Below are 20,704 nucleotides of genomic sequence, written 5' to 3' on the forward strand. Positions count from 1 at the left end.
TTAAAGTAGTAAAAAAAAGTACCCCCTGGGGTTCCTTCAAGTACTCCCAGGGGTACTAGTACCCTCATTCGAGAACCACTGCCTTATATAATGGGGGATGGTGACGCAGAGGACATTTTAGATTATTTTTTTTAAACCAATCGGAAAAAAAATCTTGATTTCCATCCCTGAAGCAAATTGTTTTTTTTGAGGCGCTGGAGGTGAACATATGAACTGTGTATTGATGCATTGTGCAGAATTATGTAGCACAATAGGAGCCTGAAACACTTTTAGTGGTATAGACGGTAGCTGCTGCTTGTGCTTTGTACTGGAGTTCATAAGATTCAGCCGTATCGTTGTTGTTTTGTTGTTGTGTTTACCTCCTGCTCACAAGCATCTGCATAGCAGAAGTGAGTGCACAATGAAGACTGGATCCTTTCTAGCTGTTACATCACCGATCTGTGAAGCCTGCAGAGAAAATTTTTAGAGCATGCACTCAGATGAACTGTTCAATTATCTGACTGTAAAAATCACGAGCTGTCAAAACATTTCAAAGTCTTTATTTTTTCCCCCCAAAGCACTAAAAGCTGTTTATGAAGGAACTCTGATCATCCATAACCATTCAACCCTCTCCGCCTTTCTTCTGATGCAAAACATCAAGATGAACGATTTGCTCTCACAGTCAAGTGCATCTTTAATGAATACACGCACGCACACACACACACACACACACACACACACACACATACACATGCACACCATGCACACCATGCCGGTAGTCAGCTGACATGTTATAATGCATTCAATAGCTGGACAGAGGACCTCTAAACAGGAAGTAGTGAGTTTAGAGCTGGAGTGTGTGTGTCATGTAGAAGGAACATTACAATGACAGTAAGTAACGCACGTCACGTGCACATATGCTTCAAATTGAACTAATGATTCATTTTCAGCCCACAGCACTGACTGTCTTGATTTAAACTGCAATAGCAGTAAGTGACCACTAGGTGGCTGAGTACTCCAACTTTCCCTTCAACCTGTTTGTCTTCAGTGGCCCCTCACAGGAATTTTAATCTTCCAGACCGGTTTATTTGTGTAATGTGGTAGACAAACAAAGACTTAGACCCTCATCTGCATCTCACGAGGCCTCGGACTTTACCCGGTTGCTCGAGCTGTCGTTAAGGCGATGTAATGGCATCCGGGAGGAGGGAGAGAAGAAAGTGAGCTATTGTTTGTCTCCACGACCCACTTGTGAACTCCATTCCCTGGCAGCCTGCAGCCCCCTCGTGACACTACTGTACTGTGCATATGCATCCTCTGTGTGTGCTCTATGTATGCATTTACATTTTAATGATATAAACACTGTTTGGAGTCTCTTTTTATGTTTTTTTCCCCCTCCGCGGCAGCACCAGATACATACATCATTCTGCACGCATCAAAGGCCCCTTTGAGGTCACGGTGGGTTCTGTTCACATCGCCCATCATTTTTGGGGCCCATAGTTATATTATCTTAGTTTTAATTGGCTTCATCTACCTCCTGCTATATGGAAGAAGAAAAAAAAGGTGTCTCGCTTGCTCTAGATTTTACATCAAGGGATGGGTTTGCCACCAAGGAGTTTGTGAGTGTTGGGGGGGCGGAGGAGGAGGAGGAGGAGGGGGGGGGGGTGATAGGATGATCGATGCAGCCTGAGCCAATGAGCCAGCGAGCTCCATGCTTCCTGCTTCCTAATTGGCTGCCCCCCCCCCCCCCCCTCCATACGCGGAGCCAACTGGTTTTATTAGAGAATGAACCGGGGCCACAGTGAGAGAGAGAGAGGGAAAGGTATAGAGGCATTATTCAGAGAGAGAGAGAGAGAGAGAGAGAGAGAGAGAGAGAGAGAGAGAGAGAGAGAGAGAGAGAGAGAGAGAGAGAGAGAGAGAGAGAGTGTGTGTGTGTGTGTGTGTGTGTGTGTGTGTAGCCAGTAATTACCTTCCAGCGTCTGAACCAATCAAGAGGCGCAGACGGAGGACGCGCGTTTGCATGCTGAGTCTCTTCCCGGCAAAGAGAGAGAGAGACAGAGTGCGCTCATTGAGTCAGGGAGAAGGAACGGAAAGTGTCTCTTTCTCTTCTTCTCGGGGCGGCACAGCTCATCCCTTCATCCCAAAACAACAGCAGATGGACAAGATGATGAACCACAGCTCGGCGGAGGCGGAGGCGGAGACCATAGAGCCGCTGCGGTACCTCAGGTAGGCGCCGCTCAGGTTGCATGTCTGGTGGTGGTGGTGGTGGTCCGGTCAGTGCGACTCACCGGACACGCACTTTAAAACCGGCGCGCGCGAGAGAGATGGAGGGATGGAGAGATGGAGGGATGGAGAGATGGAGAGATGGAGAGGAGCGTCCGGATTCACCCGGTAAACCCCCAAACAAGAGACGTCTTCACGTGAGACTCACAGAGCGCGTTCATCCAGCTTGAAGCAGGCAAAGGGAGTTGTAAGAGAGATATCAATTATTTAAGTGGACTTGCTTGCCACATGGATGATGGTGATGATGATGATGACAGTGCCAGCAGAAATACCCCAAAAAGAAGCCTTGTTTCCTCTCCGCTGAAGCCTTAAATTGAATTACAGATACGAGCCCTCATTGAATTAAAGGGGTGTTGTGTTTAATTTTGAATGATCAGTCCACATATTACGGGCCGAGCCCATCACCTCATGGCTTTGTGGGTGAGACGTGTAATCAGTTTGTTATGCAATGCGAGGGGTCGTGTGTAGCACCTCTTTCACCTCTTAGAGTGACACGCACACACATACATACACACACATACACACACACACTCGCTCAGAGATACTCAGGATGTGCTCGGTGTATCGTCACGTTTGAAATGCAGGTGAGCGGTTTGCCCCCAACCTGTTACACACACACACACACACACACACACACACACACACACACACACACACACACACACACACACACACATATTAATGAATCTATTTGGATCCACTTGAGGATTCAACATAACAGCCGGTGGTCCCTCTGGAATGCACACACTGGGTACACAACCTTTTGTGTCATCGTGATCACGGTGTGCCAAGAGATGCGGCTCAATCTGCAACACGGTGACAGTCTTTTAGTGCTGCGATGGAGAACGAGCTTTATGTTTAGACGTTGCTGTTTTAAGGCAAAGCAAGCTCCTTAAATTAGAGGCGTCGTTGCAAACATTTGTAAAATCATCTGAAACCGATCACCTGGAACGTAAGAAATGGATCTAAAAATACCTGAGAGAACGGTTAGCAGTGATGGTAAAACACAGAAATCTGCATACATTGCAGCCAGTGGACTGTAATAAACGGAGATGACTTCACTTCCATAGCAAGAGCTGCCGCTTTACAACCCTTTGAAGAATCTGCACAACCAAAAAGCCAGAAAAAGATCACACACATAATTCATTCTCATATAGTCAGGGTTTCCTTTTGGGCAGCGTGTTGGTATTCTGTAAGAGCGGAGACACTTTCTTATCCCCGTTCTTCTGTCACCTGAAGGCCTGTGAAGGCTCTGCACTGGAGGATGAAGAGGAGGCACCTCTAACACAGCGAACTGATACCACTGACTGACTTCAAGACTCTCGTGTACGGCTTTACAATGAAACACACAAAGTAAAGGGGCCCTCAAACAACACCTTGCGGGGCGCCATGTCGTCCAGAGCCGCGTCTGCACCGGCGTCGTGTACGTTTGAAGACAAGGAACAGTGTTATCGGTTTTGTGGCGCGAACGCCTGAATGATTTGTGGCCCTGCTGGGTTTTTTCTTTGTCTCTGTTAATCTCCTATAAATGAGTTGTTTTGTCCCCCGGGAGGAAACACCTCCGCTGCCTTTCTTCCTTCAGAGCGCTTCAAACACGATGAAGCGCCTCATGTAGCGCAGATGGTTTATTCCTCTTCTGTTAAGCGTTTATTTATACAAATCGCCCTGCGAGCCCGTGATTGATTTTCAGATACGCGTGCAAACATGGCGCTAGAAGATATATTCATAGAGTAAATATATGTATATATTAATATATATGTAGCTGTACTACGTCATTGACTGCTTTAAACACACCCGTGTGTCACTGTCTCCATGTTGTTGCCACGTCAGTCACGCACCTACATATTAAATCTATTCTGGGAGCTTTTTTTTCTGCTTTACTCTTCTCAATAACATATGTAATTACTCGTCTCCGTGTGTGTCGACATCTGAGGAGCTGAGGCTGGGCGGATTAACCAACACCCGAGAGGCTCGGTCCCAGTCCTCAGACCTCTCAGATCTCTGCAGCTTGATTGGAGCTGGCTGGCAGTCAATTAAGCCGGTCAATTAAAGCCCCGTTGGGCCCCCGCAGGGGCCCCTGATTATGCAGCTATCATCATCATCACCATCGTCGTCGGCCTCCGCATCAGACTTTTAGGCATGTGTGAACTTGCATGCATTTAAATCAAGCCGTGGTAATTTATTCCAAAAGTGATATGTGGATATGTATCCGTGGTTTTAGCCAATCGACGGCCGGCAGACATGCAGCTGTTATGGCAACCTGAGATAATTACTGTCTGGAACTGTAAGCTCTGTGAGTTATGTTCATAAAAGAAAAAACAGAAAGCATCCGTAGGAGATAACGACATTACTGATGAGACGCTGTGATCGAGTTCAATGATCTGATACATCCATATCACATACATCCATATCACATACATCCATATCACTCATATCACATACATCCATATCACTCATATCACATACATCCATATCACTCATATCACATACATCCATATCACATACATCCATATCACTCATATCACATACATCCATATCACATACATCCATATCACTCATATCACATACATCCATATCACTCATATCACATACATCCATATCACTCATATCACATACATTCATATCATCCATATCACATACATCCATATCACATACATTCATATTATTCATATCACATAGATCCATATCATTCATACATTCATATCATCCATTTCACATACATGCATATCACATACACATTCATGAAGACCCCAAACACGTGGCAGTCCTGCTGTTCCAGTGTGACAACGGTGGTGACTACAACAAAAAAAAGCAAAAGACAGAAGATGACTTGACTTCTAGAATCGGTCAAACGGATACGAGGCAAAAGTAGGATTTATTTGGACGTATAAAACGCTCGTATACCTCTAATTCTAACAGGGCAGAGCTCCGTTCGGTCGACATCTGTTTTGTCGGCTCTCTGCTGTTCAGTAACAGCAAATAACAGCCAACCAGCAGGAGGGAACTTTAAATATATCTGTACAGAAGACGGTTTTCAAAGCGGCTTTTGAATTCAGGAAAACTGCTCTCGGTGTCGGTGGCAATTTTCATCTGCCGGCACGAGTTGTCACATTGGCTTGAATCAAAGCAATTCGACTTGATTATGTCTAGTGCTCTGGTGAGAGAGACACTTTCCTCCTCCTGGGTTTTTCTCGTGTGACCTTCTCCTCCTCCCCCCCCTCCTCCTCTTCCTCCTCTTCCTCCTGCTCTGGTGGTGATGAATGTTCCGTCTCCTGCGTCACCTTTGCCCTTCTGTCCACCACACCTGTCGTACAGAGAAGTGTTCGGAGATATATTCGTCCGTCCTTCCATTTGCTGGTCTGTCTACCTGTCTGACTACCTGTCTGTCTACCTGTCTGTCTACCTGTCTGTCTACCTGTCTGTCTACCTGTCTGAGTCGAGCTGTCGAGCTGTCTGACTTTCCCGGCTCTGCCTCTGTGCCTCTTCTACCTCGGCAACGACGCATATTGGGCTTATCGTTATTCTTTTGGCTCGCCTCCCTCCTCTCAGCTCGCTGCCACCAATTCCCATGTTGGGTAGCTCCATTTGCCGGTGACAGCTCTGACATTTATTTATAGGTCAAATGTAATGATTGGGGCAGAGGTGGAGATGTGGAGAGGAGGAGATGTAGAGAGGAGGAGATGTAGAGAGGAGGAGATGTAGAAAGTGATTTTCTACCAGTACAGTATTCGAAAATAATTTTCTCTTCCATCAGATTAAGTGAGAGAGTTCTCAGTGTACGGTGTCTGGAAAAGTAGAATTATGAGATCGACAGGCAGCCGGCTGCTTCCGATCGTTGCTTCAGAAGTAGCATAAGATGCATAACAAGCGTAAGTAATACTGTGTGGCTGCTACGTGAGAGCTAGAAGCACCAAAATTGCTCCAAATACGATCACACACAATGATTGGTAACACTTTATAATGCTTAAACACTATTTAGCACTTTGTGAATGTCTTCATTTACAAATCGGGAATCCATCATTTATAAAGTGTGAAAACACAATCATGAATCGCATGATAGTCAAGCTTATTAATCAAGATTAAAACATAATGCTAATGCTACATTGCGTGTAGTTATTATAAAGTGCTACCAAATTATTTAGCGATTGCGAGTATCAAGCTTGAGGTTTGGAGTTTGATTTTGCCTCTTTCATGGTTCACGGCGACATTGCTGCTCTGGTCATAAGCTACGAGCCGTGTTAGCAGCTCTGTGAGGCTAAGTGTTCATGCTAACAAGCGCCCAACGACAACACGCTGAGGTTTTATTAAATTATTTAGCTATTGCGAGTCCCGAGCTTGAGGTTTGGAGTTCGGTTTTGCCTCTTTCATGGTTCACAGCAACAGTGCTGCTCTGTTCATAAGCTACGCACCGTGTTAGCAAGTGTTCATGCTAACAAGCGCCCAACGACAACACGCTGAGGTTTGGTAACTGTAAAGTGTACCAAATTCCACATCTTATCTCAGCTACGGGTTATTGTTCATGGCATTTTAGCAGATAATTGTTGCATCATATGTTTCAATCTGGAGCAAATTACTCGACCATCCTCAGAGACTCACACTGTGAGGCTGCACACGTTGATGAGTCCACCAATTATCTTGTTGTTGTGTTTGCTTTTTGTTCATATATTAAGATGATTAAACGTGACACAAAATACATTCATTACTTAAGTCATTTAAATTGGTAAAAATCTCATGACATGTTTTCTTCTTTCTCCTTTTTTAATCATATAATATGTCTTTATTGAGATTATTTAGAGAGCACTGCATTGGTTATGCTCTCTAAGGGTTGAGGTTTGCGTCTGCTTCCCTCTGGCCACCACAAGCAGAAAACCCTGTTCATTCCGGTTTGAATGAGTCTCCAGGCAGCAGCCTTTGTTAATGAATAACACAAGAGAGCCATTTGAGGAAGGCCGAGCCAAGACGGTGTCATCACGTCCACATTGTGGATCATTTTAAAGGATTTGTAATTGTTATTGAGGGACACAGGGGGAGGATTACAATACATGTCCCCGAAGGTGCCTCAATTTAATCATTTACAATGATAGATTGAGAAATAAATCATCATCCAGACTTTTTTTTTAATACCGTTTCATCTCAAGTTGGCTTGCGGGGGAGCTTCGAGCTGCGCGGAAAGGTTAAACACTTCCTGTAGTCTTGAAGTTACGGAGCCGAGTTGGGTTCGCTTATCTTCGCTCAATAAGCTGTCCGTCACACAGCGGCAGTTGCTATGTGTGTGTGTCTTTCTGTGTGTGTGTGTGTGCGTGAACATATAATGAATAATAGAGGCGGGGATAAAGAGAGAGAACCCACCTCAAACTCCTTCTCCGGGGAGGTAATTGCTAATCATTTGTGCTTTAAATTTGGTGAAAGGGTCAGAATATGTCAATTATTTAATCACTTATATGTCTCCTTGACACAACCTTCCACCTGTGCTGTGTTTCTTTAAGTGTGTGCGTCTGTGTGTGTGCTTTTCTGTGTGTGTTATTGTAATGAAGAATGAGCATACAGGAGCACACCCTCGTGTGCGAGCTGGACTCTAATTAGTTTCTCCTTTACTTGTAATTATGACAAAACTAAAGAAAGAGGCTGTGCATGATTTGTAATGGTTACTTTCTCCCACTTTACAAAAATAAGAGGCCTTTCTGTACGTTTTGTTCTGGAAAAACATCCCCATCCTCAGCATCCTTCTTTCTCTCACTGCCTCTCCGCTGTGCTCATTGGCATCCATCTCACAGAGGAACAGGGCATATGTATTATTCCACAATTACTGGCATTATAAAGCACAGACTGTAATTAATGCAGAAGGAATGACCCACTCGAATCACAAAAAAAAAAACAATATTTCATTTTTTTGCGTGACAGGGTGCTTGTGAGAGTTTATGTGGGATTGATGTGACAGGACTGAAGGGAGCGGCGGCGGCGCGTCTTTAGCGGCAGTTCAATCACAGCGTCTGTCGAGGAGCTCAGAATGCCTCCTGGGTCCCGTCACTGCAAAGGAATAAAAATAAATTACATCGAAAAAAACACGCGCACGTGCATACAGAGCGCCGAAAGAAAAGGTTACCAACTGTCTGCAAGGCAGGAAAAGCCACAAGTCTAAAGTGTCTGAAGGCTACAATACAAACAGTGTGTTTCGCTCTGAGCTGAACATCTGAACACAGCCGCTGCTCACTTAACAAAATGACAGTGTTCGCGCTGCCAGAAGCAGATTGTTGGCTATGCAAATAAAAGCCCTCGCTCTGCCGTGCAGGAAAACACTTGAATTGTGACCGCGTTGTGTGGATGAGCCCTTTGTTCTTCATGTGGAAGCTGATTTTTAGTTTCTACATTCAGATCACTTCTCCTTTGCCAAGGTGTACAAGTACTCCAAGCTCTCAAACTGAGGCTTTCATTTGACTCCCGGGCTATTATTGGATGGAGACCATTATTTCCTTTGACGGGTTCACAGCTTGCCTCAATTAACTAACATTAGTCAAACTATCAGGCTGCTGAAATGGGATCTTTTTTTACTGATATCACAGGTGATAGGTTTTTCTCCCGTTATTCATTCATGACACATAGACTGAATCACCTGTCACTAATAAACAAAAATGGATTTTTAGAAAAGACGAACATTAAAAGGAATCGTCCAAAGTGTTAATTACAAACAATTACTTCACTTTTTTCACCTTCTGCTCTCACGTTAGAGAATTGTGATGGACGTTTAAGGTGCATTTTGTTCCTGACAAAAATAAAAGGAAGTCTCCCATTAACATGCAGTGAGAGTTTGGGTCTTTTATTTTAATTTTAAAAAAGCCTCAACGACCTCATCCTGAACTTTCTGTTAAGATACAGTTACTCCATTGTACTTTTATTTTGAAAAAGAAGCCTCACACTGAACTTCCTGTTAAGATACAGGTACTCTATTGTACTTTTATTTTGAAAAAGAAGCCTCACACTGAACTTCCTGTTAAGATACAGTTACTCGAATGGACTTTTATTTTGAAAAAGAAGCATCACACTGAACTTCCTGTTAAGATACAGTTACTCTATTGTACTTTTATTTTGAAGGGGTGTGGCATTGGTGGGGAAGAGAGAGTTTACCATATAAAGAGAAGTTATGATGCGAAAAGGCTATTTGCTGGGAAATGTCCTCATCCTGTGTGTGTGTGTGTGTGTGTGTGTGTGTGTGTGTGTGTGTGTGTGTGTGTGTGTGTGTGTGTGTCTGTCCAACTGCACTAATTGACTCATCGCTATCACCTGTGTTTGCCTAGCAACAAACGAAGGTTGCCGTAGTGACGTTGCTATGTGACTTAAAGGTCAGACAGGTCATTGCGTAAGACCCCAAGTTCAACACAGTGTGTGTGTGTGTGTGTGTGTGTGTGTGTGTGTGTGTGTGTGTGTGTGTGTGTGTGTGTGTGTGTAGAGGAACAAATGTGAGCATGAGAGCAGGTGAGACGACAGGTACGAGATGCGTGTGTGTATATTATGTGTGTATATTGTGTGTGTGTATATTGTGTGTGTATATATTGTGTGTGTATATTACACTTTGTAGTGTGAGGATGTTTTCTGATGTTTGAAAAACTAGACAACTTATAAAGATTTAGGTTTAAAATCTCTCAAAGTCAGTTGGACCATGAAAAATGAAGAAATACTTATTTTATGACACGTTACTTTCATTTGGAGGAGTTCAGTTACACACATTGTGCGTGCGAAATTATGGGATTTGGTATGAATTGATGTGTGTATGTCTACTCGTCATGGTTCAAATGAGCTTCAGTTACTTCCTGGTCTGAGGTCTGTTTTCCAGTTATTTAACCAATCAAACGCTTCTCTCAACATGACGTGGTTAAAATAAAAAATACTTAAAAACTAACGTCTACACATTTATTGAGGGAATAAATCAATAAGTCAGAAGAAGGGTTATGTTCTCTATGTTCTCATAGACTTCTATATGCAACCGGAGGAGTGGCCATGAGGGAGAATTGCACTTCCTCGTTGCATCACCTCCTGCAGAGCGACACATTTAATTCCTTTGGTTTCCTTTTAAATGGCTGAACAAATGTCAACCTGTCTGATCACCAGCTGCTCGTGTTTCCTGCCGTTTAGGAAGTTTCCTCCAAAGAGCACAGCCGTTGCGTTAGTGGAGGAACTGCTTTGATTGGACAGAAAATATGGTCATAACTATAGAAAAATAAGATTTAAACCTAGTTTTGTTTTGTAATCATTATTTTTAAACTGTTGTATACTGTATATTGATTCATACTGATTCATATATATATATATATATATATATATATATATATATATATATATATATATATATATATATATATATATATATATATATAAGGAGGGCTTCCGACGGATCATCTGAGTCACAGAATGTGTAAATGTGCTTTGGGCCGTGTGTGGGATGAATGTGTGTGTTTGTTTTATGAAATGATGATATTTATACAGGCTTTCATGTGTGTTGACAGGATGCGTTGCCCTTGTGTTTGTGCGTTTGTTGGATATTTAGAAAGCTGACAGGCATGAGAGGGTGCAGAAAAGAGAAAAGGGATTATAGGAGTGTGTATTGTAAGAGTGCGTATTATAGGATGTGTGTTTTCGGAGTGTGTGTGTGCGGTGGGGTTTTAAATCAAACATTTAAAAAAGCTATTGTGACGGCTGCAACTGTCGCCCTCGCTCTTCTGCTCCCTTTACAACAATAAGGGTCGGATTTCAACATAATCTCGCCATTTTTTCACACTCGCATTCAGACATCGCCACAGTCTTTATTACAGGCCGCAGTTAAAGGGCGAAGGGATTTGTTGAAAATTATTTTCAAAAAATATCTCCAAGAGATGATTCATTGTGTGGTTTGAAGAGGAAAAAAATCCTTACTTTCTCTGAAAAAAAAAGGCATTAGCGCCCTATATCCAGCATGAGCCGCAATCATATTTTCATTATTGATCTCAAGTGAGGGATGATGTGAGACATTGTATTGTTATGAATGTATCCTCAAGCCCTGGCGGAGCTGCGTGCTATGTGCCCATGCAGGCGTTTGATTTTGAGCGGCTTTAGCGCGCAGGACTAATCCATCAAATCTTATCAAGACAGCGCTGATAGAACCGTCACTCAGACGGATGGACATCCCCACAGTTTCAATCATCCGCTATCTCCAAGGCAACAATCTCCTTCCTTGAGTCCTTGAAATAAAACCACGAGTTAAAGAGAGCGTTTCGTCTCCGTCTGCCTTGAGCTCACGTTCGCCGCCGATCCATCAGCGCCACGGCGTCGGACGGTTTTCTATGACCTCCAGTCGAGAACGTGTCCGACGTTCCAGTCGTTTCCCACCCAATGCACCTGTTACCCAACCCCACCCAATGCACCTGTTACCCAACCCCACCCAATGCACCTGTTACCCAACCCCACCCAATGCACCTGTTACCCAGCCCCACCCAATGCACCTGTTACCTAGCCCCATCTCAATGCACCTGTTACCCAGCCCCACCCAATGCACCTGTTACCCAACCCCACCCAATGCACCTGTTACCTAGCCCCACCCAATGCACCTGTTACCTAGCCCCATCTCAATGCACCTGTTACCCAACCCCACCCAATGCACCTGTTACCCAGCCCCACCCAATGCACCTGTTACCTAGCCCCACCCCAATGCACCTGTTACCCAACCCCACCCCAATGCACCTGTTACCTAGCCCCATCCAATGCACCTGTTACCCATCCATCCAATGCACCTGCTACCTAACCCCACCCAATGCACCGGTTACCTAGCCCCACCCCAATGCACCTGTTACCTAGCCCCAGCCAATGCACCTGTTACCTAGCCCCACCCCAATGCACCTGTTACCTAGCCCCACCCCAATGCACCTGTTACCCATCCACCCAATGCACCTGTTACCTAACCCCACCCAATGCACCTGTTACCTAACCCCACCCAATGCACCTGTTACCTAGCCCCACCCCAATGCATCTGTTACCCATCCACCCAATGCACCTGTTACCTAACCCCACCTAATGCACCTGTTACCTAGCCCCACCCAATGCACCTGTTACCCATCCCTCCAATGCACCTGTGGCTCACTCCCCTTGTTACCCTTCCAGTGTACATGTAGCGGCCCGGGAGACTCTGTGACCTTCAAGGCGAGCAATCAGTATGCTACGTTTCTGAATGTTCATGTCTCTGCATTATATCCATATTACAGACGATTATTTGTCAAAAAACAACATAAATATAGTCACAATATTGTCACAATATGGATTTTAAGGCATTTGATTGATTGATTTTCAGCCCCAGGGGGAACACAGCTGTCATTGGAAAACTAGTAAAAGTCTGTACAGCAATAAAAAAAATCAACATGGCGACTACAACTAAAACTTTGATTCAAGCAATGCAAACATTGTCAAATGTTCAAACTGACTTCAAGAGAAATAAACAAACGGCGTGCAGCCGTCGAATGAATAATCACACAGACGTGACTTGAAGCCAATGTCACTTAAAGCCCCCCCCCTCTCTCTCTCTCTCTCTCTCTCTCTCTCTCTCTCTCTCTCTCTCTCTCTCTCTCTCTCTCTCGACCCCTTGTGGGCGTCTTGCTGACAGCGGGTCAGAGCTATTCTGAGGAATGCGAGCAGAAAGGAAAGTGTTCTCATGGTGACCGAATGGGAGCGATGCCCACTAGCAGCTCGCCTTATGTCATGGCCGCTGGAGAAATAAATCAATGTGGAGAGACAGAGAGAGAGAGAGAGACAGAGAGAGAGAGAGAGAGAGAGAGAGAGAGAGAGAGAGAGAGAGAGAGAGAGAGAGAGAGAGAGAGAGGGAAACCATGTATAAATGAGTGGGCGAGGAAAGAAAACGGGTAATAAAGCTGGAGAGAGGTGGGTGGTCTCTTTCTCACTTTTCTGTCAGCTATTACCACCTGTCACTCACATTGGCTTCGCGTCAGTCGCCATAGAAACCAACCCCAGCTTCCTCCCCCCCCCTCTCCCCTCCTCCAGCAGAGAGATGCTGCCGGCGGGCTCGGACACGCGAGGTGACGTTATTGGTTTTGTGGTGCGAGAGGGCAAAGAGGGTTCAGTTAGTCCGGCCGGTTGCATCGTCCCTCGGTGTCTCTCTCTTTGGCACCGCCCCTTCTTTTTGGGCTTCTGCCAGCCGAGTGGCTGCACAATTAAATAAGCCGGGATTGTTTTTATTCGTTGATTAACGAGCAGCCGCTGTGGCCCCGGTCGGTCCTCGTCGATTCGTCCGTGGCGGTGTATGTCGTTGTTTTATTGTTGTTTTTCTTTCGGCCTTTCATAAGCGGCAATTTTACGCCCGATTACGCCGGCTTATGTTCCTCCCGTTCCCCTCAGCAGTTTGTCAGAGACTTCAAGTTAATCTGCAGGTCCTAGAGAGCAGATTTTTCTTATCTATCCATTTCTGAGTGAGAGTGTGTTTGTGGTGAGGTTATAATCTCCGTGTTCTTTAGTAGTGCTCGACTGTAGACGAAGACCGAGAACAGGAAGTGGATTGAAGTCAAACCTGTTGGGTCTGAAAATGCCTTCGTGTCGTTGAGAATTTAAGAAAGGAACATTATGTGTCTGTCCTTTGGTATTGTGTCGCCAACTGTTTATTCATGTGTGTGTGTTGTTGTCAGCGTTATAGAGCGCGCGCGCCACAGGTTTGCAGCCAGGAAGGCTTTCCCCGACGTTCAGTAATTAGGTTTTGCTGTCTCGCTCTGCTGAGTCCTGATTGCGGTTCTGTTTTGTTTCTAAAATCGGAAGGACGCTGTCGCAGAATTGTGATTATGTAAATTGTCTGGTCTTCCGCATTTGCTCTCTGTTGTTGTTTACCACGAAGGAATTAAAGTTGGCTCTTGAAAGTCAAGATAATACTCAGAGTGAGGACGAAACACTTAAAAAAATACTACCTTCATAGTTTTTTTTGCTCGCGTGTTGACAAGAAATGTTTCTGCAAACCAGTAAAACATTGAATGTTGATGTTTCTGAATCCAACAAAGTTTCATATCGGCCTTGTGTCGCGCTTGCAGAAACACGCAAATCTACGTGGTTAATGTCGAGAAACGATTGGTGAGGAGGAGGCGACAAAACCGCGTAGTTAGGCTTAGAGCGCTGACGTCGGGTGATTTTTACCCGTGCCACTGTGGTTACGTCGTTTTCATTGTGTTGCTTTTGTCTGACTTGCGTGGGTCGTTGTGTAGCTTCAAGCTGCTCTTTGACGTTATTGAAGGTTAGCTCCAAGTTAGCTCCATTATTTATATTCGCAATCATTTTTCATCGACGATTCCCTCATTTATCACCCGATTTTGAGCCTTTTTTCTGTTTTTCGGTCCATGAGATGTTCTATAATAAAAGAAGAGTACTTCAATTTGCCTTGTATTGTTGTATTTTTAATATAGTTTGAGTATATTTACTCAGGTGCGTTATATCTGGTGAAACGAAGGTGTTCTTCGTTACCTAACGACTAGCGTCTCCCTCTCAAAGATATTTTTTTCAGTCTGGCGCTCGTAATAAGACGAGGGGGCGGCGGGGTGCGCGGGGAGTTCTTGCGTCTTGGATGCTTTGATGGCCGTGCAGCATCTCCCCGTGAACCAGCAGATTAATGGTGGCGCCGAGACAGGAATGCGGCGAGAAAGACGGCGGCCCGCAGAGCCAGACGGAGACATTAGCAGACAATCAACTGAACTTGACACAGACGAGAAGAGCGAAGGACAAACAGGAGCTGTGGGGTCGCCTTTTATCGTCTGAACTCTGTATTTTCTGTCACATCTTCTTTTCTTCATTCTCGCAGCCGAACGTCTGATGATTGCTGTAATGATGACCAGGCAGACAGAGTTTTCACCCTATTTATTAAACTTCTGCAGCCTCACTGGTACGAGTAAATATGAAGCTCAAAGGTCTGGCGTGTGTACAACCAGACAGACCGAGTGGGTGGCACCAACATTGTCAACGCTGGAGATACTCTCTCCAAGAGGCTTTTTATGAAAGACAGCCAAGAAATTATTCTTCACCGTCGGGATTTACGGAAACGTAGAAGGAGGGAGCGGTGAGAGAGGTGAGAATGGGATAGAAAAGGAAAAACACAGGTTACATATCAAGTCAACATTTTCATAAACTCCGTGAAAGAAAACGGGATTAATGCACAAGCACAATCTCTTTAAATGTTGCAGCGTTTCACTGTTTTATATGTGTGCAAATTGAAAACGTGCGTATCAACAGTTCAATGAGCAGCCAGTCAGAGCTCAGTCAAATTTGCATTTTCTCTCCAGATTCCCACAGCGCTGTCTGGATATGCTTCAAGTCGGGAGTTTTGAAGAAGATCAAGTTCAACGCTCTTGGCTTTTACTCAGAGCACTGGGGTTACAAATTGGGACTTTCCTCTCCCTGCCTCGTGGCTTGAAGAGAGCAAAGACATGAATGCGTCCCTGCTTGTGACACCGACACGACACGAGGCTGTGACTTTGGGCGAGAAGCGTCACTTTAGCTCACTTCCAAACAGGGAAGTGACCCAAGTCCAACGGAGCTCTCCCTCGGCGCCACGGGGCGCTCGCTGTTTCAATCAGCTGTGTTGAAGGGGTGGACCACTCGACGAACATGAGTCAGCATGCGATGCCAAGCCACTGATCGCACCCAGCGGGCTGATTACTGCGGCTGATTGCAGTGCCCTTCAGTAGGATCATGCCTCGGACCCGGAGCGGAGGCGACGTTTCCCCCCACGATGTAAACACCCCACGTTCTAGCTGCTGGAGGCGAGTGGGAGGTCAGAGCCAAACACCCACAAAGGCCAAACCGCGCCTCCTGTTGGTGTAACGGCTTCCTCCCTCGGCTTCAGCCCGACTGTCATCCCCGAACAGCCTGCACACACACACACACACACACACACACACACACACAGGCTACATACTGCGTGCATCAACACTCGTGCATACATTCCCCGCCCACTCCAACGCCGATTTGCACGCCTGCAGACTTCCAGCTGTGTTTTTGCGCCCGAATCCGGAGTCGTTGAGTTCTGCTTGGCTCACTCGTAGGATTCTTCAGCGCTTCACTTTTGTTTCCACCGTTTTGAGTAAAGGAAATCTCCTCGGCTCCTTTGCGGTTCGCCACTCGCCTTGGTTTGGTCCAGAGGGATCGGCACCAAATCTGGCAGGAGCTGTAAGGAACCCAGCTGGGTTCATCAGCTGTTCCAAGTGTAGGACGCTTTGATGTCCACTTATTTTTTTCATTGTTGAATGAACAGCACCCACACTGAGCGGAGCATCTGTGTCTGTTGCCACACCTGCTGCACTGTGTTGTCATTCAGCTGGTGGGTGAATGCAGAATTATCTTTGTGCTTTGTGAAGGATTCATCAACAAACTATTTCTTTGTTTGGCAGGAACATTTCATTATGCAACTCTACTTTTCAGATATCTACCTTCAGAGTGTAAAGAGTGAAAGTAGCTAACACGTGTATATGAATGAATACATACAGAGTATGAGAACGGACGAGAGGAAAGAGATGGTTAAAAAAAAATACAAATAATTGCCGTAGCGGTTAAATTAAGTTCCCCCTGTCAATTAAATTTCCCTCCACGGCACATTGAAGGTCGGAGTAATGAGCTTGGCCGGCGTTGAGCAGATTTAATAATGGCCGACGCTTCAGTTACGCATACGAACATCACAAACACTGACATCTTAACACCACCGGAAGGGTCAGTGGCTTGAGACTTGTGCATAATTGCCGTGACCAGTCTGCAGGAGATGAAGGTCTTTGCTGGTGGGGCTGTGCTATATTTATCTTATGTAAGTCCTATAATATAATTAAGGTATGAAAAGGTTACTGCATAGCAAATTAACGGCAGTAAGAGCGACCGCGTTGTTCACAGTCTTCGTCTTTTTTTTTTTTTTTTCACGCCGCAGTGACGGGAATGCCAATTTATGAATATAAACTAATGGCTGAAAGTGTGTCTAATAGCTGCCAGTTGGCTGTACTGACACGATTAATATTTGTGTGTGTGTGTGTGTGTGTGTGTGTGTGTGTGAGGCAGTGACAGAAGCAGGCTTTGCGTGACGGCCCATCCTCCACATCACACCTCCGCGGTGTCAATCTCACACACCAGCACCTCCTTCTCCTCCTGCTGCTGTTGCTCTTTCACCTCCTAATCATTTTAGAGGTGAGCAGGATTGACTCTACGCTCCCCCACACACACCTACGCACACAAGCGTCACATGACGCAGACACACACACACAGAGGAACCCAACCATCCTCGTCCACTAACCCCCTCCTTTCCCAGGCTCCCCGGGCTGCACAGCTTGTGTGACATTCTGCTCCTAATGTATGGGAAATGCCACTTGTGCATACATTACGGCGGAGCTAGCGCCGCCGCAAAAGCCGCCGGTAGCCGGAGGTCACAGCCGCACGCGCGGACCTTTAACAGACACGACTCGTCTGTCAAGGAAAAGGGCCCGGCGCCTCGGGGGGGGGGGGGGGGGGGGCGGCGAGTCTGGAGAGTTTGAAGGTTGTGTCGGTGTCTGAAGTCAGGAGGCTGCTGCACGCGTAGCAGGAGTGTGTCGTCGGTTTAACGGGCGTGCCATTGGGGATAATTGCTTGTGGATAACGGCACTTGACTGCAAAAAGCCTTTTTTTTTTTTCCCCCCTCTCATGTTCGCGTGATTTAATCGCATCAGTCTCCTCTTCGCAGTGTGGAGTTTAGGCTTTGACATTTAACGGGCCGGGAGTCCCCGTCGCGTCCGCGTTTATCGTAACAACTAGCAGCTCGGCTCTCACGAGAGAAAGCTCGCCGGGGTGGACCTCTCTCGCGCCTCTCTCGCTCTTCCTCCTCCTCCTCCTCCTCTTCCTCCTCCGCCTTGTTTTTCCAACTCTCTCATCATCATTGTTTTGTATCCGAAGCATCTCAGGAGAACTCTCTTGTCGTCATCTCTGCCATCACCTTTGGCCTCTTGGCGCCTCTTGCACATTTCTGCCCACCACCTGCTACACCCAAGCAGCGTAAACACACACACACACACACACACACACATACACAGAGGTATATGCATGCATACACACGCCAACGTAGCTTGCGAAAGGTCGGCCGAATGCCAGTTTCCATGTGATGGCTCTCTGGTCCCTCTCATGGTTTCCCCCTACTGCTGTGCTCATCAATAATACACAGCCTGTGTGTGTGTTTGTGTGCGTGCGTGTGTATGAGAATGTGTGCGTTTGTGTGTGCAGGTGTTGTCAGAAACAAAACCTGGCTTTGTGTCGAGGCTTCTGGCTCGACATGAGGGCGTGCGACGCTGAGAGACGGCGGCGTCGTGGGTTTGAGTCCGTAGGCTCTCATTGGTATGCTCGTGGCCGTCCGTGTGCTGCGTGTGTGTGTGTGTGTGTGTGTGTGTGTGTGTGTCTGCATCTAATTGCCTTTCAGTTGACCCACCTGCCTTTTCCCTTACGAAACAGTCTCCGTAGTTTGCAGAGAGGAGAAAGAGAAACGTGCCAAGAGAGACGGGATCACACACATTCACATATGGCCAATACACTCAGACGCACACACTCAGACACACACACTCACACGCAGGATGATTAGGCAGAAAGACAGAAATGTAATATATGCGGAGGTTCAAAAGAAAGCGTCGGAGAGTTCTCGGCAGCGGCACAAGCATCATTTTCTTCCTTTGTCCTGCCTGTTTTTCGCCTTGAGGTGTTTTTCGTTGTCTTTCCTTTTTACTGGCAACGCTACAAAATAGAGCCGTAAAAAGTGGGCGCAGGATGCAGATTAGTCTTTTGTATCCAGCGGAGACGAGCAGAGACGAGGCCCCTGTGCTCTCCTGCAGGAATGGGGACACTTGCTGGGGGAAAAAAAAGAAATGAATGAAACGACCTCGCTGAACTTCTATGAAGCCACTTTTTTTTTGAGGCGCTGATGGCGCGCGCCTCTGGAGAATTACGACAGATGTCACTTGTGTAGGTAGGGCATGGGGGAGGACATGAGGTGAGGAAGGGGAGGGGGGGGGGGGTTACAATGCAAGCACTAATCAGCCAACACTGACATGTTGACAGAATGACATGAGACCCCTTGTGGGCCCTTATTGCATCCTTTGGTCGACAGCTGAACCGGCCCAGCTGAGGGCAGAGAGGGAGGGATGCAGGAGACGGGTTCATGACATCGCAGAGCTCTCTATTCCCGCCTGGCTTCAGGAGAGATAGACGCTGTAGACAGCTTAACTACAACCTGCAGTCCTGAACGTCAAACTCTAACTCACTACCTCCACTGAATCCGGCTACTTATGACGTCTCGCTGCTGATCTGAACAGCCGGTCGCGGCTTCGGATGCGTTTTTTTTTGTGTCTGTTCTTAAACCTGCGATGTCTGTTTTCCTTTTAGCTTTTGTTTGCTACTTGAAGCTAAGGCATGCAGCAGGAAGCACCATTAGCATTCATTTGGGGCGGTCTGGTTTCTGGCCGATAGTCACTTTTCAGTAAGGCCCAACTCCTGAGGGAAATATCTGTCTCTTCAGCTGCTGAATGCTCCGCTGTGTTCACCGGCTCCTCGCTCACTTCCCATCAGACGGCGGTCGGTGCTGCAGCTTTCTGCTGCGCTAACAGCACCTGCGTGCTGCCAAAAAGAAACAGCTGAAAGATGCTAAAATGCTACAGAGCTGAGGGGAAACTGATGGCTTCATGCACGACAAGCGACTCCTTTCACGTGACAACATGTCAGCTGATCCCTTAATACTATAAAACACGTTGATCACATTAATATGTTTATGATACAACAGTGGTGTCGTCATAAAAAAATGATTTCCCTCTCTGAACAATTGTGCTGTCAAGTCGCTGTGCAAAACATCTTTGTGTGTATGTATGTGTGTGTGTGTGTGTATGAGGCCATATTAAAGAGATTATTAGGATCCCCATTAGCTACAGCAAAACAGATTATAAACCTTTATGACTCAAAGTCGTAATCCTTACTAAGAATTACCAGAATACATCCCTTCTAACCATTTTGTGTGGTATCTTTGAAGCTCTCTCTTCCTGATATGATTTAATAACAATAGGGGCTCCCAATAAAAACAATGATTAAGTCCTTTCACGGGAGAAGTTTCTTTTCTGACATCTGTATATCTGACTGAGGAGTCTTTCTCCCGCTGACTGACGTCAAGATAAAGAAAGGTTCACGTCCTCCATTTCGCTTTCCCGGCACGCAAGCTGAGAATAATATTGATTATTTCTCACTGAAGCTTTGAAGCCCACCCGTCACAACGCTTTGCCCGCGGGCCAATATTTGATATTTTTGGTAATACGCAGTTTGGTCACGACTCCCTTTCTGTGTTCTGAGTTTCATTGACGAACCACAGAGTGTCTTTATGCAGCGATGTGTTATTTTAAACGCACGTTAGAAACTGTATATCTATTCTGTGTCCTTTATTTGTTGCTACATCCTTTTCCTC

The 20,704-nt window shown here is 45.9% G+C and overlaps 1 protein-coding gene across 1 annotated transcript in view; it reads left to right on the top strand.

The window, feature by feature from the left end:
• The first annotated feature begins 1,798 nt into the window (after positions 1-1,798).
• The window catches only part of yjefn3 (YjeF N-terminal domain containing 3), a 44,473-nt gene continuing 25,567 nt past the window's right edge, over positions 1,799-20,704 (top strand). The window contains exon 1 of the mRNA XM_068591129.1: positions 1,799-2,202. Within this exon, the coding sequence (XP_068447230.1) occupies positions 1,997-2,202 (206 nt within the window). The 5' untranslated portion in view covers positions 1,799-1,996. The remainder of the gene's footprint in view (positions 2,203-20,704) is intronic.

This window comes from Clinocottus analis, unplaced genomic scaffold, assembly GCF_023055335.1.
Source record: "Clinocottus analis isolate CAN_PGR_092001 unplaced genomic scaffold, fCliAna1.0.p SCAF_25, whole genome shotgun sequence".
Classification (NCBI taxonomy): Eukaryota; Metazoa; Chordata; class Actinopteri; order Perciformes; family Cottidae; genus Clinocottus; species Clinocottus analis.